The 22,377-nt window shown below is 39.5% G+C and overlaps 1 protein-coding gene across 3 annotated transcripts in view; it reads right to left on the bottom strand.

Annotated features, from left to right (window-relative positions):
* Positions 1 to 22,377, bottom strand: part of L3mbtl4 (L3MBTL histone methyl-lysine binding protein 4) — a 472,751-nt gene that overhangs the window by 283,561 nt on the left and 166,813 nt on the right. For all 3 annotated transcript variants that reach the window (XM_031368651.1, XM_031368654.1, XM_031368653.1), the window contains 5 exons: positions 21,211 to 21,315; positions 20,093 to 20,228; positions 17,535 to 17,626; positions 15,446 to 15,600; positions 14,045 to 14,121 (listed from right to left, as the gene is read on the bottom strand). In XM_031368651.1, coding sequence (XP_031224511.1) covers positions 14,045 to 14,121; positions 15,446 to 15,600; positions 17,535 to 17,626; positions 20,093 to 20,228; positions 21,211 to 21,315 — 565 coding nt within the window. The remainder of the gene's footprint in view (positions 1 to 14,044; positions 14,122 to 15,445; positions 15,601 to 17,534; positions 17,627 to 20,092; positions 20,229 to 21,210; positions 21,316 to 22,377) is intronic.

Below are 22,377 nucleotides of genomic sequence, written 5' to 3'. Positions count from 1 at the left end.
AGTGCCCTGGAAACTCAGCTTGGAGATCACTAGTGCACAAAAGCCAGTTTCCTCATCTCTCTGGACAACATGTCTCCACCAAAGAAGATAAAAATAGGCCCAAATGTCACAAAGTTGCCTGGAAAACAGGGAAGTATGGAGAAGTCTCTGCCACACTGGGCAACTGAGAAATGAGACTCAAAAATCATATTCCACTTCGCACCAATTATGTCAGATAGGAAGACAGATTTGTGTCAGTCAAGATGCTCAAAACAACATGCTGTAGAGCCATGGACAGCAGCAGGGGGGGTCTTCAATAGTGTGGATACAACACTACAGAGTAGAGCCATGGACAGCAGTGGGGGGGTCCTCAATAGTGTGGACACAACACTACAGAGTGAGCCATGGACAGCAGCGGGGGGGGTCCTCAATAGTGTGGACACAACACTACAGAGTAGAGCCATGGACAGCAGCAGGGGGGTCCTCAATAGTATGGATACAACACTACAGAATTGTTCAAAACCTCCAACCCCAGCTATGACACCATGAGAACTGCAAGCACGTGCTCAAGCAAAACCAAACACTCATAGTAATATTACTCAAAATATACCCTAAGTAGGAATAACCTGAATGCTTGCCAAATGGATAAACAGGCCCATAACTTGTGTTTCATCTGTTTAATGATATATGCTAGATGAGGTACTGATGCAAGTACATTGTAGATTAAACAAAGACTCTATGCTCAAGGAGTGTAGCCACACACAAAGGCAACATTTTTTTTTTTTTTTTTGCTTGCAGAAAAATATCTGGGACAGGTACATTTGTAAAAACTCAAAGTAAATTAGTGGTTGTCATGAATGTAGAAAGATGGAGGATTACAGAATAATAGGTGACTACTGGGAATTCCTTTCTGGGGTAGCAAAAGTGTTGTCAGAATGAATGTGGTAATGGTTATACAACTCTGTAAATATGGTAAAAATATTGACGAGGTACACTTTAAATGGATGACTTCTACAGTTGGCAGTTTTCACTTCAATAAAGCTGTAAGAGAAATAGTAGACTCGTCTTTTAGAACAAGTTCCCCTAGGCTCTCCATTCTGTCACTGAGAAGACCTTGAGAACACAAGTACTGAGCACAGCTTGAGGGGACATGCAGTATGCACTCCAAAGTGAGCATCGGGGTGTGCAGAGGGTCTCTAGTCTCAGCTATGCCTCCAAGAGACCAGCCATACTGCCAGGCTCATGAATCCTGACAGTCTCCATGGCTGGTAGGGGTTCCTGTCAACCTGCATGCTTCCTGAGGGATAACTAGAGATCAGGCTCTTCTCATTAAATGCAGAACAGCCTGTCACATAGCCTGTTGAAGAAAGTCTCTTTATACTCTTCAATCTGATGAACATAGCACACTGGGTGATAGAGAGCAGTGGAAACTCATACACATACATATTTTATAAATGGCAGTTCCCTTCGAGATACCAGAAATAAGGAAGAAAAGTAGAGATGCCATCTATGGTGTCTTCATCAAGAGAATTAATTTTAAATGTGGTTTTATTTTTATAATTAGCATATAACAGGTTTCTTGAGGTTATTTTCATACATACTAAGGTTTGGTTAACACTAACCAACTCCTCCTCTCTCTGTCTATGCCCCCTTCTCATGCTCCCTTGCTTTCCTTCAACTTTCAATGCCCATGTGTTCCATGACCTTTCTCTTCCTCCTTCTGTACAGCCCCACCTCTTCTCCCCTCCCTGGGGCGTCTTTCTACTGTCCTGACCTCTACCCACACTACGAAATTAATTTAGCTTTCAAGAGGTAGTTTACTGATATTTCATCAGACACTGCAGATAGTTTTACTTAATGGAAGGGCTAGATTTACCCCATTTATCTGGAGCTGATTCCTTACTGAACACTACCTGCCCCATGGATGCCATAGGTCTTTGTGAGACATGATTGCCCTTGTGGAGGGAGCCATTAATTCTTCAAATGGCTAGAAAGGTTTTCTAAAAGTCTATGACCTAATTATCATTTCAACTAATGCCTCAGCCAAAGATTGTCCCAAGGAAATGAAAGTGTCTTGCTTTTAGTCTTCTGTGCAATAGCAGTGGAAACTGTAGCTTAACATATGAAGGTGTATCAGTGAGATGATGCTTCATTTTACCGTCGCATGTTTACAAACGGTCTTTCATGTCTCCCTCCACACTTCACAGTTATCTAAAACCCATAATAATCTCCCTAAACACCTGGGGAAACAACTCAGATCAATTCGTCTTATTCTGCTGTCAAAAGCTTTAATTGTCCCTGGAAGTGCATCAGCTTTGGCAAATAAAGAAAATGTACTTTTTCTGACAATAATGTAATTGAAGACATAAAATATTATGTATGACCTATAAACATGAACATTTATGCCTAAACATGTTGAAAATCCATAAACATATGTAATGTTCAAAAGACAAATTTGTTTTCTGCAAAATAATCCTCACCAACAAAGTTTGGAACTAATTGCTACCAGAAACAAACCAATCAAATGGATAATGTGCAATTTTACTTTTATTGTACTATGCTTAAACATGAAACATCTGTATGCATAAGAGTCTCTAATCCAATTCTTATGTAATTTACACAAGGTAAAACACTTTGTCTTAAAATATCCTTACTTTTCCATCTTCTGAGAACTGACCTTGTTGGGTTTTACATCCTCAATTCAGTCATTTGCCTTTGTAGTTACTGATTGTTCCCTGCTGGTCTGGCTTTTAGATTTTTAGATTTTTTTAGGTTGTGAGGTTGTTCTGATATTCTTGCTTTGTGTATAAGTTGTCATTTTTCTTTTAGTATTAAATAGTGTGTGTGTGTGTGTGTGTGTGTGTGTGTGTGTGTGTGTGTGGTGTCCTTTGTATTTTTCAAATCTTGACTATGGTAGTGTACTGAAGAATTATTATCCTATCATATGGATTTGGGGCTGAAAATGCCTCTGGTGTTTGGAAGTATAATTGATTCCCTAAGGTAGGAAAATTTTCTGCTATAATTTCATTAAATGGTTTGTCTATTCCTTTTGACTTTATCTCTGTCAAATTCTATCTTCTACTCTACAGACTGCAAGTTTTGCCTTTGGAATGTATTCACAGAACTCATAGAAATATTGGTTGCACTTCTTAAGATTTCCTTATAGATTTCTAGTTATATTCTTCTTTAGCTTTAGCCTCCATCTTGAATTTGTCCTTCAAAGTCATCTCTGGTGATGGGTTCCTCTCTGACTGGCCATTGTTTTAATCCAGCTGCTATCTTTGACTCTTTCTCAGTGCTTCAAATTTCTTGCTGAATTTGTCTTCCGTATTTTGCACTTTCTCATGTAACTAACTATTTTTGTCACCCTGGAGATGGTCTTCTCAAGGTTTTGGGTAGATTACCTTAGTATATGCATCTGTGTTTTAGACTTCTGTGTGGTCATTAATCTGAATTCTTTCTCAGATACTTTTGCTGTCTTAGTGATTCTGAATTCTGTTGCAGGGGAGCTGGGTAGTTGAGGATGGGTCATGGTAATTAACTATGTTGCAGGGGAGCTGGGCAGTTGAGGATGGGTCATGGTGATTAACTAAGCTGCAGGGGAGCTGGGCAGTTGAGGATGGGTCATGGTGATTAACTATGTTGCTGATGATCTCTTATCTCTAGATCAAATAGAATGATTTGCCTTCTAGTTATAACTTACCCTTCTTCCAAGCCTATTTCCTTGTCTTATTTTCTGTGAATCCTCTTAGAGGAAGTCTGTACTAAATCTAGCTGTGGAGACTGGACAATCTTGTCACTGGTCCCTGGCTTGGATCCTGGAGATGGTCCTGTCTTGACAAGGTGACATCAGGACTGCCTGTGAAGCTATATGTTGACTAACAGAATATCTTAAGGGAGTCAAATCCCCATCACACAATGAGATTCAAGACCCAGTTGGGGCTAAAGGCATATGTCTAGTCTCACAGTGAATTCTGTGAGAACTGGAGGCAAAACCCACAGAGTTAGGCTCACCAGTACAATAATGGAACAAATGTCATTGGTTAACTACTGATTAGATTTAAGGCATATTCTACAGAAGAAATGAATAGCCCAACTGTAAATCTGACCAAGAACCCTTTGTTGGGGTGTTCACAGGACACATAAGTGAATCTAAGATTATTTTGCTAGATGAACACCATAGATCAAACTACCCTCTAAATTTGTGTATCTATTCCCACCTATAAATGCAGCTCTCAGGCCTCATCAGAGAATTCTTTTTGTATCATAGAAGATAAAATTCTCAACCATCAATGAGATGTTTATCACACACCCATCTCCAAAATATCTGGGAGCATTAAGAAAAGACAAGGAGACATTCAGAGCCAAGAGTAGGAAAGAGTGAGGTGAAATGGTGTCTTATAGGCATGAAAACACTAGGAGGTACTTAAAATCTCTGCAGCTGCAGATGTCTGCCATGTCTGCCATGTCTGCCAATATTCCAGCATGGGGTAGGGGAGTTCATGAATCTTCAACCCTACTGAGGAGCTACACATAGTTGGTGGCTGCTGATAGAAGAAGAATCAGTTTTGTTTAGGGGATTAGCCACTGGCTCAGTTTTATTTAGTCTATGGTAGGTCATCCATGTTACAGTGAATGGCCAAATCTACATGTGGACAGAGATAGTAAAATTCAATTCAGTTGACTATCAAAAAAGAAAGAGAATGAGAGGGTGAAATGCACAAAGTTAGACAGGGGTCGCCAGGTAGAGGATAGTTCTAGGGGGAGTTAGAGAAAAGGGATTGGGATGACTATGATCAATATCCAGCCTAAGAATGTATAAAATTCTAAAAGAATTAATAAAACAGTATACAAATAGCTGAAAGAGATGCAGATATTTATACCCAACCAATGGAAGTTGCTGACTCCTGTGGTTGGATTAGGGAAAAGCTGGGAGAAACTGAGAAAAAGGGTGACCCTGTAGGAGAACCAGCAGTCTCAATTAACCTGGACCCTGAGATCTCTCAGACATTGAGCCACCAACCAGACAGCATACACCAGTTAATATGTGGGCCCTAATACATATATACAGCAAAGGACTGCCGGGTCTTGGTTCAGTCAGAGAAGATATATCTAACCCTCCAGAGGACCCAGGGACTGGGGAGGTCTGGTGAGGTTGGGGGTGGAGGGGTGGGAACATTCTCATGGAGACAGGAAGAGGAAGTATGGAATAGGAAACAGTAAGAGGGTAGACTGGGAGGAGGATAAAATCTGGAGTATTAGAAACAAAAATTAAATAAAATTTTAAGAAAAGATCAATTTAAATAAAAAACCAATAATGTAGATACAATAATTACTTCTAAGCCGGGCGGTGGTGGCGCACGCCTTTAATCCTAGCACTTGGGAGGCGGAGGCAGGCGGATTTCCGAGTTCGAGGCCAGCCCGGTCTACATAGTGAGTACCAGGACAGCCGGGGTTACAGAGAGAAACCCTGTCTCGAAAAACCAAAAAAAAAAAAAAAAAAAAAAAATTACTTCTAGTAAGAAGTATCCCAGAAATACAAGATTGGTATAGCATGAGAATCTGTGAATATGCTCATATCAAATTAATACAGTAGAAGACTATCTGTTTTATTTTTAAAAAGAAAGTGATGCAACTTTCTCAAACCTATAAAATCTATCATATTTAATTGTAAAAGACTTTTCCTATAAAATTGGGAGGGGTTCTATCCAGTGGTAGACTACAAGAATAAATTAAATAAGAAACAAAAGTCTTTGAGAAAATCAGTAATGAATGAAAGTATCTCTGTCTACATATGATATAATTTCACAGACAGAAAACCATAGGGAATGCCCCAGGAGAGTAGTAGCATAATTTAGAAAAGCTTCGGCATCAGACATCAATATGAAGAAACAAACTATATTTTAATACTAACAATAAACAATCAAAAACTAAAATCAATAACAATTTCACTTACAACACCATAAAAAAGAATAGGCTCCAGAGAAAAGACAAGAAAACAACAGACCATATGGATATGCCTAAAAGCTTTTCAATAAACTATCAGTACATTGAATCTAACAACACAATAAAAGAATGGAATGAAATAAAAATCAGGTAGATTTCCCCCCAAGAATACAATTGTGATTTATCGTAGGAAAATCGATGGAATGATTACAGAAGGGAACAAAGGAGAAAACCATAAAACGTTCCACAGAGGCAGAAAGACATTGATTGGGTAAAGTCAATATGGGGGAGGCAGCTTGTTTTGTTTGAGATGGGAAAAGGGTGGTATACTGTAGGAGGTGAGGTGTGTATGTCTTCAGTGGATATTTATGAAATGGTCTCAGAGAACAGGGAAATGTTCTTCATCCAAGAAGAGATCTGATTTAGACGTAAAGTCATATCATCATATGAACCATAAACCCTGTTTATGAACCTGTTCCTTATAAACAGGTTTCAACCCTGTGTATAAGGAACAAACCAAGCAAGTCCCATTTCTAGTATGGCACTGTAGACGCACACTGAACAGTTGGGAGAGAAAGACCAGCAAAAAGTGACCAAACTGTAAATGAAGAAGTCAAGGGACCTCTTATGACAGACAGCAAGACTGTGTGTCTGAAAACCCATGGAAATGTTCAGAGACACAAAGTACATGTAGATTGAATAAACTAATTCAATAAATTTGCAAGGTAGAGCATGGACACACAAGATTAGATATATTTTCCACTTCCAAGGTAAGTTAAGGAACTATTCCATCTATAATAGCACCTAAAAATATAAACTGCCCAAGAGAAAATATAATCAAAGGGAACTATTTTTAAAAAGTTGTTAACTAAAAACTAGAAAGCATTGAAGAAAAAAACTAAAGACAGTGTAAATAAATTGAAAACATCTCATCTCCATGGATCAGAAAAACTCAGCACCACTGTATTTTCCAAATCGATCTACAGATTTAATTCAGCACTATCAGAATGACAACAGTTATTTCTCTTGAAAAAGCAAATCCTCAAATTCATGTGAGTGTTAAAAGGTACCAATGAAGAAAAAAAGTCTTGAAAACTAAGAGTAAATTTGAAGAACTCACAATTTCTACTTATGAATTGGATTGCAAAGTGGTCTGGGCACATGAATAGAGACATTGTCTATATTCTTTTTGAATTTGTTTATGGCACTAGAATAATGCATATTATATTTGCATTTGCTTCATGTGATAGAAACCATGACTTCAGAAATGAACCCAACCTTCAACAGTAAATTTAGTCTCAAAAAAATGCTACATGGAAGATTCAACGTAGAAAGAGTGGTCTCTTCAGAAAGAGTGCTTTGAAACTACATAACAGATTCAAAAGAATAAACAGAACCCCTGTCTTGGGTCATGGGCTACAGTTCATTAAACGTGAACCAATGACTTAAATCCACAGTTAATATTTTTACCTGATATTTAACAAAAAACTATCTGACTTGAAAATAAAATTAAGGGCCACAAAAAGACAAGATAAACATAAAAGATAATATAAATATAATGCATTGGATGATGCAGTGGTTTGAGAGTAGCTTACCTCCTCTAATGCTGTTAAAATCTCAGTCCCCAGAGCAGCACCATAGAAAGCGCCCAATTGTTGTGAGGCAAGATTTAGTGGAAGTTCTATTAGTCACTGGGGCCATAAGATGATTCTCAGAGAACCAGATGAGTTCCTGCTAGTGGGCTATCTTAGAAAAACAAGGCCTGACCTGCCTGACCTGCCTTTCCATTATCTGCCCTTGATCTGGCTGCATCATTTGTTTCTCCTTATCTCCCAGCCATTGGCCTCTGCTGCCCGTCAGCTATCATAACGTGAGGCAACCTCCGACAGGAGAGAACTGACTCCGATGCCTTACCAGTAAGCCTCCAGAACTGTGCAGATGTATTTTTTCTTCATAAAAGTTATCTTCCTCAAATATCCCATTATAGAAATGTGAAATTGATGCAAAGAATGATATCGAGACTGAAAATATGAGCTGGAATGATGGCTCAGCAGTTAAGAGCACTTGCTGCTCTCCTAGAGCACAGGATTTTGGTTCCCAGCACCCACTTGAGGTGGCTCCTACCCACCTGTAAATTCATCTCTGGGAAAGGAGACACTGTTTTCTGGACTGCAAGCATGTGGCATACACACAGACACACAAATACACACTTAAATACAAAACACATCCTTTAAAAAGAATGGGAAATGAAGCACAGAAAATAAAATATAACATTTGCAAAGCACCTGTCTGGCTTCTATCACAATACACAATCACCCACTCAGAATATACAAAGTTTTAGACAACAATAATATAATATTTGAATGTTGAAAATTTTAAAGAGGCAGTTCAAACTAGATAAATGTCTATGCTAGTTGAATAGACATTTGTATAAGAAAATATACAAACAGCAGACAAGCACTTGACAAGCTGCCCAATGGGAGTAGTGCCTTTTAAAAAAACAAAAAGCACAAACCCAAATAAACCACAATACATTTCTACTTTGTATCCAGCAGGATAATGTTTCAGAAAAAGAAGGAAAGTAAGATATATTCAATATGGCCTCATTTGGACAAGAGACTAGCACATCTAGGGAACTCCCCAAGGGCATCTTTGGGATCTTGAAGTGAGGTCAAAGTTTAAACAGAGAGTCAAGAGCATGCACATCTAAGTAGCCAACATGTGGTCCCAGGCACTGCTGACCAATTAGTCTTTGGGTTTGTCTTTCTTCTGCACAGTGGTATGACATGCCGTTAGAACAGTGTGAAATCTCTTTCTGAGAGATAACATCTGCTCTGGCTGGCACGTTATAATTTTCTCAGTATGAGATTATTTTAATCGTAAAAGCATAATATAGAGAAGGGTGGCCAAAATGTGGGGTGTGGGGAAATCCCATTTCTTGCAGGAAGGTATAATGGCATAGACTCTTTAGAAAAGTTTGTCAGATATTATAAAACAGAATTACCATGTGTGACTCAGCAATTCTAGCTCCTAGGTATATAAATATAATAAAAGGAATGAAGACACACGAACAAGGAGAAGACTAAACGCAAAAGCTTCCTCACTCATCATTATCCTGAACCAAGAGGTACAATGTAACCAACATCCAGCATCAGGGAGGCAGACACACTGGGTTAGAATGCTCAACCAAGACCAGCTGCTGATTACTCCAGAGACATGGTTGCCAGGGAGGCAGACAAATACACTGGGTTAGAATGCTCAACCAAGAAGACCAGCTGCTGATTACTCCAGAGACATGGTTGCCACTATTGTGTACTGGTGCATTATGCAAGGTCAGTTGTTACTGTAGTTTGCAATAGTACAGGGCTGGGTAAGCCCTGTGATGACTTTTCTTCATGAGAGTACACTCAGAATCTACCAACACTAGGATGAACCTTCCAGGGTGATGTGATACCAGGTTATTTCTCTTGTTCTATCACATAACATCAAGTTCTGTGGGCAGCCAAGAGCAATGGCAATAACCTGTAACTTTTGGGGGACTCTATGGAGCCCCCACTAATCAAGACCTTGAAAAGTAGCCTGTCTGCCAGTAGGCTTTTAATTTCGGCAACCTATGGTATCTAGAAGAGGTATAACCTCTTTGTAGGTAAACTCAATTTATATCCTACATTCTCTGTGTGTGTGTGTATGCATGTATCTTAGTCACTGTTCTATTGCTATGAAGAGATACCACAACCTATGAAACTCTTATCAGAAGAAGCATTTGATTGGGAGCTTGCTTACATTTCATTGTCATCATGGTGGGGTGCATTGTAGCATGCAGGCAGGTATTGTTGAAGTAGATGAGAGCTCCATGATGATCCATAGTTAGGAGGGTGTGGGGAGTGAGAGAGAGGAGAGAAAATGTGTGTGTGTCTGGACTATGCATAGGCTTTTGAAACCCCAAATCCCACCTCCAGGGACACATTTCCTTCAGCAAGGTCAGACTTCCTAATCCATTTAATCTCTTCAAATATTGCCACTTCCATACCATTCAAACATAGACCCTACGGGGACCATTCTTATACTGGAAATTTCCTACAGTACTAGGCTTCTATATGGCATCTTCAAAGATGTTTAGTTCAAGTTATCACTCCTAGGGCTCCCCCCACTACCCTGTCACAACCCACCTTCCACCCCACTTAAGCCTTGTTCACTGCTCCATGATCCTGTTACTCTTTATACCACCCATATTCTACCCCTTTTCCATGAAATCCCACTTGTAGCCCTCTCGGACTTCTATAGGCACTCTAATTGTAACATATATCTAGGTATTCAAAGCTAGCATGTACATATGAAAGAAAACACACAGCATTTGTCTTTCTGGGTCAGGGTTACCTCACTTAGGATGATCATTTCAAGCTCCATCTATTCATATCTGTGTTTCATAGTTTCATTTTTCTTTAGAGCTGAATAATATTTCCTTATGTATATGAACCATCCTTTTCATTATCCATTGGTGGGCACCTGGTTTTCTCCATTTCCTGGCTATTGTGAGCATGGATGAGGCAGAGCCTCTACAGTAGGACACAGAGTCCTTTGGGAGTATGGAAGATCATATGGTAGACCTGTCTCTAGCCTCTTGAGCAACCTCCACATTGATTTCCCTAGTGACGACATCAGCTTCCATCCCCACCCTTCATCAGCAGTGAATAAGTGCAGCAAGATTTTTAACAGGACTCTGAGATTTCCAGAGACAAAAGCAAGAGTTGGCAACTTAGGGTCTTCCATGCAACAGCAAAATCAATGAGCTAAAGAGACAAGCTCGATTTGCCCGTGGTGTCTGCCAGTTTGTGGTGTCTTCAGCAGCAGCCTACTTCAATCAAATTGTGCCAGATGGCTGGCAGCACTGCCTGCAGTTACAGCGCTTGAGGTGGTGCCTGGGACACTTTTAGGCAACAACTCAAAAAGACATAACCCATTCGTGACACTGGGGTTTTATCAATACTTATAATATCTACTTGGGATACCCTCTCCCCCATGATGGGGTGATTTTATTTAAATTGTCTTCGTGTATGTTCATGTTTTACAAAGCTTCTTCATTAGTATGTTTTTCACAGTCTTTGGTCTTTGTTATCTCTCTATATTCCATCCTCTGTCTCCTCACTCCTTACTTTTATATTCCCCCTCTTTTAATTTCCTTTCTATATACTGATTACACTGTATTTTATTTCCACTTCCGCAGAAAATCCTCCCTCCAGTTCCTTATTAGCTACCTAACCTCTGCTCCAAAGGGATATCACATGACCCAAACCTTAAAGGCAACACCCACATATGAGAGAAGAAACAAGAACGTTTGTCTTTCTTGGTCTGTGCTACCACAGTCAGGGTGCTTGTTGCTAGCTCTGTTCATTTACTCGTACATTTCATGATTTTATTTTTCTTAGCATCTGAAAAATATTCACTGTGTAAATGGAACACATTTTCATGACCCATTCATCAATCAATGGACAGAGTAACAAACCACTTTTTAATTGAATTAAAGCTCCTTCCATGAATTGGAACCCATACTTTACACTGTTAAAGAGGCCTAGAATCCGAGACAAGGGAGGTCATAGGCCTAGGGCAACACTTACTGCTATTATTCTATAAAGGAAAACAAGTATCAGTGACATATTTCTCTAGCCACAGATCGGTGCATTGTTCAATCTCATCATGGGAGCTTCCTCCTAGTTGGTGGCAATCACCACAGAGACCCCCAATAGGACAGCAAGCAGAAAGCGAGACACTCTGAAGCACTTGCCTCTTAGTGGAATGTCTTTATCACTCCCTTGGAGAGTAAAAGGATTGTAGGATCCAAAGGTATTTGTTGACTCCAAGCAAACACCACTTCCCAGACATAGCAAGGCAAGGATGAGCTCACAGAGACTATGACAACATGGACAAGACCTGGACAAGCTCAGGCCACACAAAAACCCAGCTGTAAGGAGAGCAATAGACACAAAGTCCTATCCTTAGACAATAAGCTATGCACAGTTGGTAGTTTCTAGGAGAAGAAAAACAGTTTTCCTCAATAAAGACAATGAATACGTCAAAATACTCTACCACAGGCCCCAGGCCCAGAAGTTAAGCAACACAAATTGGACTCCATGATGTTAAGTGTGCATGCATGTGTGTGTGTGTGCGTGTGTGTGTGTGTGAGTGTGTTTTAAGATAGAGAAGTTGGATAGGTAGTGGGAGGAAGGAAATAATCAAAACTACACTGAAGCCTATTTCTCCTCAGCATCAGTGGGTACCACCAAGAAAACAAACAAAAAAATGCAGGCAAGAACATGAGACAGAAGAGCCCTCATTCACTGCTGGTAGGAACATGAATTAATGTTGCCCATATGGAATTTTCTTTTACAATTTAAAAATACATATGTAATCCAGCATGATCTAATCACATGATCACACTACTTCTGCGCATATACTCTGAAGAATAAATGTCAGCTTACAATACAGATATCTCCATAGTTCTGTTTATCACAGAATAATTCATTCTAACCCAGTTATAAGCTCTACCTATGTATTCAGCAACCACTGAAAGGAGAGAGTCTGCTATCTATACACTGAAACTCTGAAGAAGAATGAAATTGTGTCATTTTCAGGAAAATGGAACTGAAGATCACAGTGTTAAGTGCACTACCTGGGTCCTACCCAAGTAGATGCCACAGCACTTCCATATGATGTATGGAATCAGTGTGGGTCGGAGAGACGATGAAACTAAAGGGTAGATTTCTAGGGATATGAAGGCAAGGAGTCGTAAGAACATAAGGAAGGTCGAAGCCAGGAGTGGTCCAAATGCTGAGAGAGGAGAAGGAGATACAAGCTCCTATCACCATCCTGAAGCTACCTCCAAATGATTCTCTCAAAGCTACACTTAAGGGAAGGCCCATGCCCAACACAGATGGCCAGCACAGAACAAACTCAATTATAGCACTGGAGGCTATTTCATGTTTTTCTTTACCAATCTTTTGCTTATATATTATGGTTTCCATTTTTTTTTTACAGGTTTTCTGTGTTTGTGTGGGTTTGTCTCAGTGGCTATATGTATTTCTTGTGCTTTCCCATAGACTTTTTTTTATTCTGTTTATTTGTTTAGATTTTCCTATTGTGGCTTGCTTTTGTTTCAAAATTTGTATATTCCTATTTGTATTCTAATGAAAGACGGAAAGAAAGATTCTATATTTGGTTGGATGTGGATATAGGCAGGATCTGGCCGGACTTGGAAGCGGGAAAACCATAATCAGAATATATTATATATAATAATCTATTTTTAATTAAAAAGAGAAAGTTATAAAGGGATGATTGTGATCTAAATACATTTTATTCACATTTGGAAATGTCCACAGAACATCATTTACTTTGTACAATAATATTAAGCATGTTTTGAGTTTTAAAAAGGACTTAAAGATTTCAAAAGTCTGTAACTATTCTTGTTAAAAAAACAAAGCACCTGCTGGTATAGATGCCACATCCTGTTTTCTACATTTACTCTTGTATACTATGTATTGAAAGAAAACAGATTTCTCCTTAAACATTTGTACTAAAGATGCTAAAATTAAACAGTTTTTAGTTAGTTATTTCTGTTCTTTCTGGTATGATGGTGGGGGGACTGAATCCAGGATCTCTGGCACACTAGAGAAGTCCTCTGCTACAATGCTACCCCAACTTAAGTCCATGGTTAAGCAAGTAGTCTAGCTTGTTGAAAAGTGTCTGGCAAGTCAGGACTACATGAAGCCTTGCTTTCTATAATTTTTACATTTCTATACTTACCTCCAAAGTATAAAACACTTAGCAATCTTATGACTTGATTAATAAATTATATTATAAGATATATCTGGAAATAGCTAGTTTCAAATTCCAGTCCTCAGCAATGATAGTTACTGAGTGAGCTAAAACTTGTCTCGACTTTTAACAAGACTGCCCAATACATTTTATCAACATAGTCCATGCATGCTTTAGACACTTGGTGGCTGATGACACTTCCCAGCGTTTTTATCCACTCACTATACGAGGGAATATTGTTACCACAATGGGGGAAAAGCGACTATCTACTCACACAGAGATGACTTCAAAGAACATGAAGTTGGCTCACCTTGGGGCGTGACCAGAGTTCTTCTGTTCTCCTGACACCAACCAACTGGCTGGATACAAGGGCTGTTAACATCACACCTGCAAAAAAAACAGGATTGAGTTTACATTCACAGCACTCAGTGTCATGGGAAGAATGCACTGTGGTTTAAATGTGAAATGTCCCCTATATGCTTACCAAAATTAGGTGCCCACCTCACACCACTGATTGGAATGGTTGAGGTATGGTGCATACCTGGCAAATGCAGGACCAGAGGATTGAGCTGGACCAGAAGTGAGTGGAGGGCTCAGCTGAATAACCATGAATAACCATGTACTGTAAAGATCAGTCTAGCTCCAAGTACCCCAGCCACTAACTGCTTGCTCACCATGTCCTCCCCACAGTCTCAAACTCTATGCTCAAATAATCTTCTCTCTTCCCTTAGGTTGCTCCTATTGAGATGCCATCACAGTAACAGACAGGAACTAAAGAAGTCCCATGGGAAACAGCACATCACAATTAGCAAACGGCAGAGACAACTTTATACTGGATGACCAAACTGCTCACTTGCACAACTTTCTTGCAATTTGAAACTGTAAAATAGTTCAGAAGGGGTTACATGGAGCTGACACAGGTGATCCTCAGGGTAAATATCTTAGTGAATCTCTCCTGCCTGCCTGTACTACTAACAAAGCCAGTTATTAAGGGGGAGTTCCAGATGCAGACAGAACAGCTGAATCAGACCCAAGGTAGCTATGTTTTTCTTCCTTTTCCTTTGCAAAGGCTCTGGAGTGTTCTAAGACACCAACAACTACTACCCTATTTCTGTTTCTTAGTTCAAAAGAGAAAGGCAGAGTCCCATCAGGCACCTGCAGAGCCATGGCTTCATTGGAGAATTTTCAGTTGTTCAGGACTCACACAGGAAATGTGACAAAAATTGTTTTTGTCACTCCCTATTGCATATTTCAGGGTTTTATCCAGTAAGTCCTTACAGCTTGCCACAGTCGGTTTCAGGAGGTATGTGGCATACATTTTTCTCTACTTCCCACAGGCTTTCAAAGTACTCCTACCCATTCTTCCCAGAGCTTTTGTGTGGAAGGCTTCGTTCAATACTTTTCAGACTTTTCAGTCACCACCCCCCGACACACACATACATACAAATCAACCCTGAAACTTCATAAGTTCCTTTTCTCAGAACCGTCCCTGGTCTGCTGTCATTGCTTCCTGGAAGTCACCACTGAGTAACTCCACACAGGATGGGGAAAATGGGGGCTGCTCGCTAATTTAATAATCCATGTGGAAGAGAGGCAGGGGAAAAACCACCCAAAAAATTCTTGAAGTGAGCTACTCTGAAAACACTCGCAGCACGGGTAAGATGATTTCTGAACACTGTTCATGCAAAGCATGCACATCCTGATGTCTCACCAGTAATCAAAGCTGTCGTCACAGCTGTCAAAATGCACCCGTACCCGGTCGTCCACAATGTCTGCGACAGTCGCGACGTACATCAAGCAAGGGTTTCTCCTGTCCACAGCCTCCAACTTCATTCCAACCTGAAACTCCTTTGGCACTGGACCATTCTAATACAGCAACAGAGTTGGGGAAAGGCACAAAACCAAGCAGGTCAACCAACAGGATTGAGCCACTGTGGAGGTTTCTAGGTCATTTAAAAACCAAGGTTGACATACTAGCAACTCTTACCTGACTGGATAGGAAGGACATCGCCAAGGCTCCTACATGTATACCAAGGACCAACGACACAATCTCCCCACTGGCTTTTCACTTTACTTATATAAGGAGGTTGTCTTTCCCTTATCACGTTCATTCTAATATGTTCAGTTTTGAGAGCAATGTGAGCTGACTGTAAGACGCAATGCTCACTGAGTACAGCTACATCAGATGATAAACGGTAGCCTCCACTCCCCAGAGGCTAATGACATTTCCAAATGCTACTACTTGAAATGATAAAGATTATGCTCTCTAGCATTTAAAAATTGTTTTAATTCAGTAATAGGATTCAAAAATAGTGCTTTCTCAATATTTAAAGAGTGTGTTCTTTTATGAAAAATTATAGCTACAAGTACAAATTATTTTAATGCCTGTTTATTTCTAACAGAACACATAGATTATGGCTAATGTAACACTTCCTTTCATATGAAATAGCTATAATTAGCCAGCCTCGTCGCTCTAAGATGCACACAATACCAGGGACTAGAAGAGGATTTTGTCTGTCTATCTCTTTATTATCTACACTGAAGCCTGTTTTGTTTTGTTTTTTAATTATCTTTCAGTGGATTTTATTTTTAAGGGACCTTTGTATCAGTAAAGTCCTTTTTCTTGACAGACAAATTTATGAGATACATATAATAGACACCTAACATTAATATCAAGACCAGGAAAAACCCTATAGAATTTCAGTAACAAGTATACTAGGTACAGGATTGTCAGAGGGTAGGGCCTAGCTGGGACACCAGGCAAGGGAAAGAGAGGGTGCTAGGGAGCAGAGCACAGTCTAGGCTTCACCCCTGCTTTGCTCTCCCCAAATGCCCACTTACTGCTGAGAGCCTAGAAGGGCTGAGCACTTAAATTTCACTCTCCATTGAATGTTCTCTGAGTCACTTGGGATAAAGAGTATGAGGAGTCTGTGCAGGCCGGAGCCTGCCATGGCATCCCTGGATTTGCTGAAGATGCTGTAATGGGGAGTCTCTTCTAGCCAAATCCTTCACTACACACACACACACACACACACACACACACACACAGCATCCCTGGATTTGCTGAAGATGCTGTAATGGGGAGTCTATTCTAGCCAATCCCCCATACCTCCACACATAGCATTCCTGAACTTGATGAAGATGCTGTGGGGAGTCTCTTCTAGCCAAATCCTTCACTATACATACACAGACACACAGACACACACATACACACACTCCACACACACACACTCCACACACACAGCATCCTTGGATTTGCTGAAGATGCTGTAATGGGGAGTCTCTTCTAGCCAAATCCTTCACTACACACACACAGACACACACACAGACACACACACACACACACACACACACACACGGAGCATCCCTGAATCTGCCAAAATGTTTCTTTTGTGTTCACTGTACTTAGACTATGATGCTCATGTGACAGAGTCTGTCTCAAGTATCTACTAGCTTCCAAACAACAAAATTAAGCTTAGAAAACTAACTTGCTGCAAGCAAAAGGGAAAAAAATACCAGTAAAAGGTATTTTTAAATAAGTTTTGGCAGGCTTAATTTAAATTAAGTTTTCTGACATATTTAATTGCAATGCTGAAGAAAAAGAAAAGAAAGAAGTCCCCCAAAACCAAAAAAGCTATGTGCCCAGGGGAGCTTATATAATAAATTAAGTTAGGAAAGGTAAAGGTAATTAAGACATTTTAAACTTTATTTGGATTAAAATAGAACAGATAATAAAGCAATTTTTAAGGAATTTAAGTTCAGTGGAAAATTGTATTTATACAAAGGAAGAAGATACTCACAGAACTTCTGTTCCTGAATAATTTCTTAGGAGCATTTTGCAATCTACAGGCCTTCAAGTAATCCATCCAAACAAATTTATCTTTTCTATAATCTAAAAGAGTATACACTAGTCAAAAATACCCACAAGATATCATCATATATATTTTAATGTATTATTATTTCTACTTTTAGTCTTCTGTTATATATTCAATAAGCCCTTAGCTCATCACAAAGATTTTAATGTTGTTTCAATGTGTTAAGTTCAAAGTTGTTGAGTGTTTCCATAATATATGTCACTCTTCACAGATGATTAATATCTACTTATTAACTTACTTGGGTTATAACAGACCATAAAGCAAATTTCAAGAAATTTAATCTCAAGGGGAAAACATATTTATATGAAGAGGATACTCACATGATTTTTTCTGAATAATTTCTTAGGAGTGTTTTGAAATCTACAGGCCTTCTTCATCTTATCTTTCATTAAGGCTTTTTAAGGAAAGGGGAAAGGGTAAGATAAGAGTCCCCAAGTGGTTGACATTCACTACAAAGCCATGTTACAAAGACCAGGAGAGTTCCTGATGCCACTGTAGTTGGGACAGCCAGATGTTCTAGAGAAATTAGGAATTCCAAAGGCCACCTGGGGTTCAATACCCAGCACTGTCAAAATCCAAGGCCATTTGGTAGGTCCAACTTTCTGTTCCTAATCTTACAAATTACCCAGTATAAGTCTTATCTCTCCAGATTGATTGGTTAGGTTGTCAGTCCTGGGGGACTGTGGGAATCCTGCAGGTTCAGAGTCTGATTACCTTATCTTGGGCTAGATCTAATGCTCAGAGACAGCCATTCCTTGCTCTCTTCTGCATCAGAAATAACACCCTGTAACTAATAGATCAAAACCCTTAGAATCTATTAGCTCTGAATGTTATTATCTTCCACCAGCCCAAAGTCTAAGAACACCATCTGAAAGCATGTTGGGCCTACAGAAACACTTCCCACCCCTGGAGGTAACTGTCTCCGATCTATTCAACAATGCATTTTAAGGCTGCCTTGGTTTTATGACTTTCATTATTCTGTAGAACTATAAAAAACTTCATGAAACTGCTTTCATGTTAAAATATGGTTTTGGGAGCAAACTAAATCTGTGTTCCTGGGCCATGTTCACTTAAAATGACTCAAAATAAACTATCTCCTATTCCCCTTTAAGGCAGATGTTCTCAACCTTCCTGGTGCTGTAACCCTGAATTATAGTTTCCCATGCTGTGGGGACTCCCAACTATAAGATTATTTCTGTTGTTACTACATAACTGTAATTTTGCTAGTATTGTGAATCATAATGTGAATACCTGATATGCAGGATATCTGATATGCAACCATCAAAGGCATCTCTGTCTACCCATAGGTTGAGAACCTCTGTTTTAAGATGAGCATTGTGATTTCTGCATTGACATCTGAAGTGGCCCCCAGTTACACAGGATCAGTATTTTCGTACTGAATCTACAAGCCATAATCTTTGTAGAGTTTAAGATTATATTCACATATTAGGCTTTACTTGTTCTAGCATGATTCTCCAGTAGTCTCCTTGAGGTTGCATTCTGGCCAAATATCCTTCTCCTCTAGGATATCAACTCTGGCTTCTGTTCTTGTGTGGGGCCAAGCTACTTTCTCATTTTGTTGTTGTTCCTGGGATTCTGTGACTTCAGAGAACCTATGTCACAACAGCATATGAAGGAGTATCCCTGGGGCCTCAGTCTTTCTCTCCTCGGAAGGACATTCCCATAAAGCCTGAGGCCTTGTGATTTCTGTTGTGCAATATCCAATAAAAGCACATGCTAAGGGTTCCACAGTGCCTACTGGAGAAATGATGCTACTCGCTGGAACCAGCTCTCACGAACTCTAGACTGCTCTCAGCCCCAAGCAGAAACCAAGCGAAACCTGAAGGACAGGGACATGGCACACTAAACCGGAAATGTGCCACCATTATCCAGCAACCTAATGCCCAAGCAGGAAACTATGTGCAGCAATTGGTTGTACAAAGAAACTGGACCAAGGCATCTCATAGACAAAAAGGACCAGCCTTAACTGCCTGGCTTTAGTATCTTACAGGAAACAAAAGACAGACACAAAATTATTTTCTATAAAAAGAAAATGGATTATGGCATTTTATGGTCTCATTCTTTCCATTATTTCTAAATTTTCAGCAAATTTAGAATAAATCAAGTTCCTTCCCTGTGTGGTATCATTGATGGTGTATGATATTTCATTTCAACCATGATTTTGAACACAATTTCTTGCTATAGAGATTAATACACTTTATATATGATCAGGTACTCCCAAACAACTATATTTTTACTGTAAATTCCTAACCAGGATATTTGACTTATAGAGACAGACAGACTTTTCTGTTTCACTCATCTCTAAGGCATTGTCATGGCCCTAGCCTCTTTGTAGATAAAACTTTCATTTGGAAAATCAATTCACACCAGACTCCCCTGTCAGTATTTCCTGAAATGGTGTTAAAACAAAGCTGGAATAACAAGTGCCTCTCCTTGCAGCTCATAAATGTGCCCTGGCTTACCTCGAGGGACATGCAGTTCATGCTTGGTCTTTTGACACCATCCCACTGGGTGAATGTCCGGGGAACCAGCATTGGTCCAAAAATCATAGCAGCTTAAATAACCATCAAAATGCAGTCTCAGCCGGTAACCACACACCTGAAACAGGGAATTCACAGTTGTTCATTAAGTGTCACAGATTTGAAAAGGTCTCAAAATGAGAAAACATTCAGATGTTTAAAGGATATCATCATCATAAACCAACCCATGTATCCATCCAAAGATTTTCATCAGAGAACAAATGCATATGTAATATGATGTATGATTAAATCTCAATGACGAACAGTTATCTACAGCACTCTGCACATATATACACGCGTGTGTGTGTGTGTGTGTGTGTGTGTGTGTGTGTGTGTGTGTGTTTATCCTTTAGACTGATCTGGGAATCCAGAATCACATCAAGTGTTTCTAACTGCCATGTTTCTTTTAGCAAACGTATCTGCTAATGGGCTTACAATTTCTACCACAAGAGAGTAGAGGCCGAGATGAGGAACGATGCTAACATATGAGCCCAGCATACTTAACACAGAAAATAATTAAAGTCTGATAAATACATCCCCTAGACATTCTTTGCACGCCTAATAGCCATTGTCATGACATAGAACATGTGAATGTGTCTTCTGAGTTCAATGCTTCTATTGATTTAATAATGTGTTGGAGAAACATTACATTTTAAAATCTATTTATTTTCATCCACGGCAGTTCTCTGTATATAATTTTCACAAAGTAAGTGTATTTATATGAATGTTTATTCATAGACATGGATTTCTATACAGTTCTCATTAGCTCACCTAAAATATGAATAATTATTTAACAGTTGGAAACAACACTATGGGACCCTTGGATTATTATCAACTTTAGGTAAAATCTACTTTTCAGTTAATTCAAGGATGAATACTAGCTGATGAAAACTTACTAGAAAGTTCATCTTAAGAACAAAATGGTAAAGAAACATATTTTTATATATTATTGAATAAAATAGTGGGCTGGGACTAATTTATGACAGAGAGTACTGAAATCTGTTGTTTTCTAGAAAATATGCACCATGTAATTAGCCCCAGGCAGCACCAGCTTCTCTTACCTCAGCTACAGAAAGCACACAGAACACAGATGGACGTCGGGCATCAATGCCTTCCAATCTCATTCCAACCTGAAAGCCATTTTCATGCTCTGGAAAGGACTGGTCCTACAGAATTTTATGATACAATATCATCCACTGAGAGTTTTCCACAATTTAATATAGACTATTTTACATGAAATCTAAAAATAACAGGATGCATAAAAATCAGAATAGAAATGTAGGGATGAGGGGGAAAAGAAGCTGCTACTCAGAGGATCAAGGCTGTGGTTAGAAAGTAAGAATAAATGGTAAGTATTTAAAATAATGAAAAGATCCCTACTGTAGAATACATATAAAATGCATACATATATATTGTCATCATGGTGTGACTAATAATTATATGATTATAATTTGTCAAAAGTGGGGTGACAGAAACTTAAGTTACAATGTTATGTTGAATTTCTAAAGCATAATATTTCTATTAATTCTTCGATAATTTTATTCCTGCACATAGTGTATTCCTCCCTCAAATCACCCCAGATATACCTACCACCCCATCCTAACATCATACCCCTTCTCCTCTCTCTCTTTCTATCTCTCTCTCAATGATCTGCCACACACAATGCAGCAGGACTGACTTTCCCTTTAAGACAGCAGCTACAGCTAAGCAGAGACTGAGCCAGGGTGCACAATGGTGTCAAGGACGGGGACTCAGAAGAGCGTAGTCCCAGAGCAGAACCTGCTACGTTTCTGCATTCATGGTAGGGCTATTGCCTTTCCCTGCCATGGCCTCAGGAAGCACATGAAAGCTGCAGGCTCATCATCTTAGCAAGCTGAGCCCTGCACGAAATCAAGTCAGTCTTTGTTTGTTTGTTTTGTTTTGTTTTATTAGATATTTTCTTTATTTACATGTCATATGATTTCTCCTTTCCCAGTTTCCCCTCCAAAAAACGAACAAACACACAAAGACAACAAGAACAAACCCCTGTTGCCCCCCCCATGCTTACCACCCCACCCTCTCCCACTTATTGGCCCTGGCATTCCCCTACACTGGGGCATAGAACCTTCACAGGGCCAAGGGCTTCTCCTCCCATTGATGATCGGCTTTGCAATCCTCTAACATATACATGCTGCCAGAACAATCAGTCCCACCATGTATAGTCCTTGGTTGGTGGTTGAGTCCCTGGG

The sequence above is a fragment of the Mastomys coucha genome, unplaced genomic scaffold (assembly GCF_008632895.1).
Source record: "Mastomys coucha isolate ucsf_1 unplaced genomic scaffold, UCSF_Mcou_1 pScaffold14, whole genome shotgun sequence".
Taxonomy (NCBI): Eukaryota; Metazoa; Chordata; class Mammalia; order Rodentia; family Muridae; genus Mastomys; species Mastomys coucha.
The sequence above is the reverse complement of the archived record's forward strand: the minus strand, read 5'-3'. Positions and strand labels throughout refer to the sequence as shown.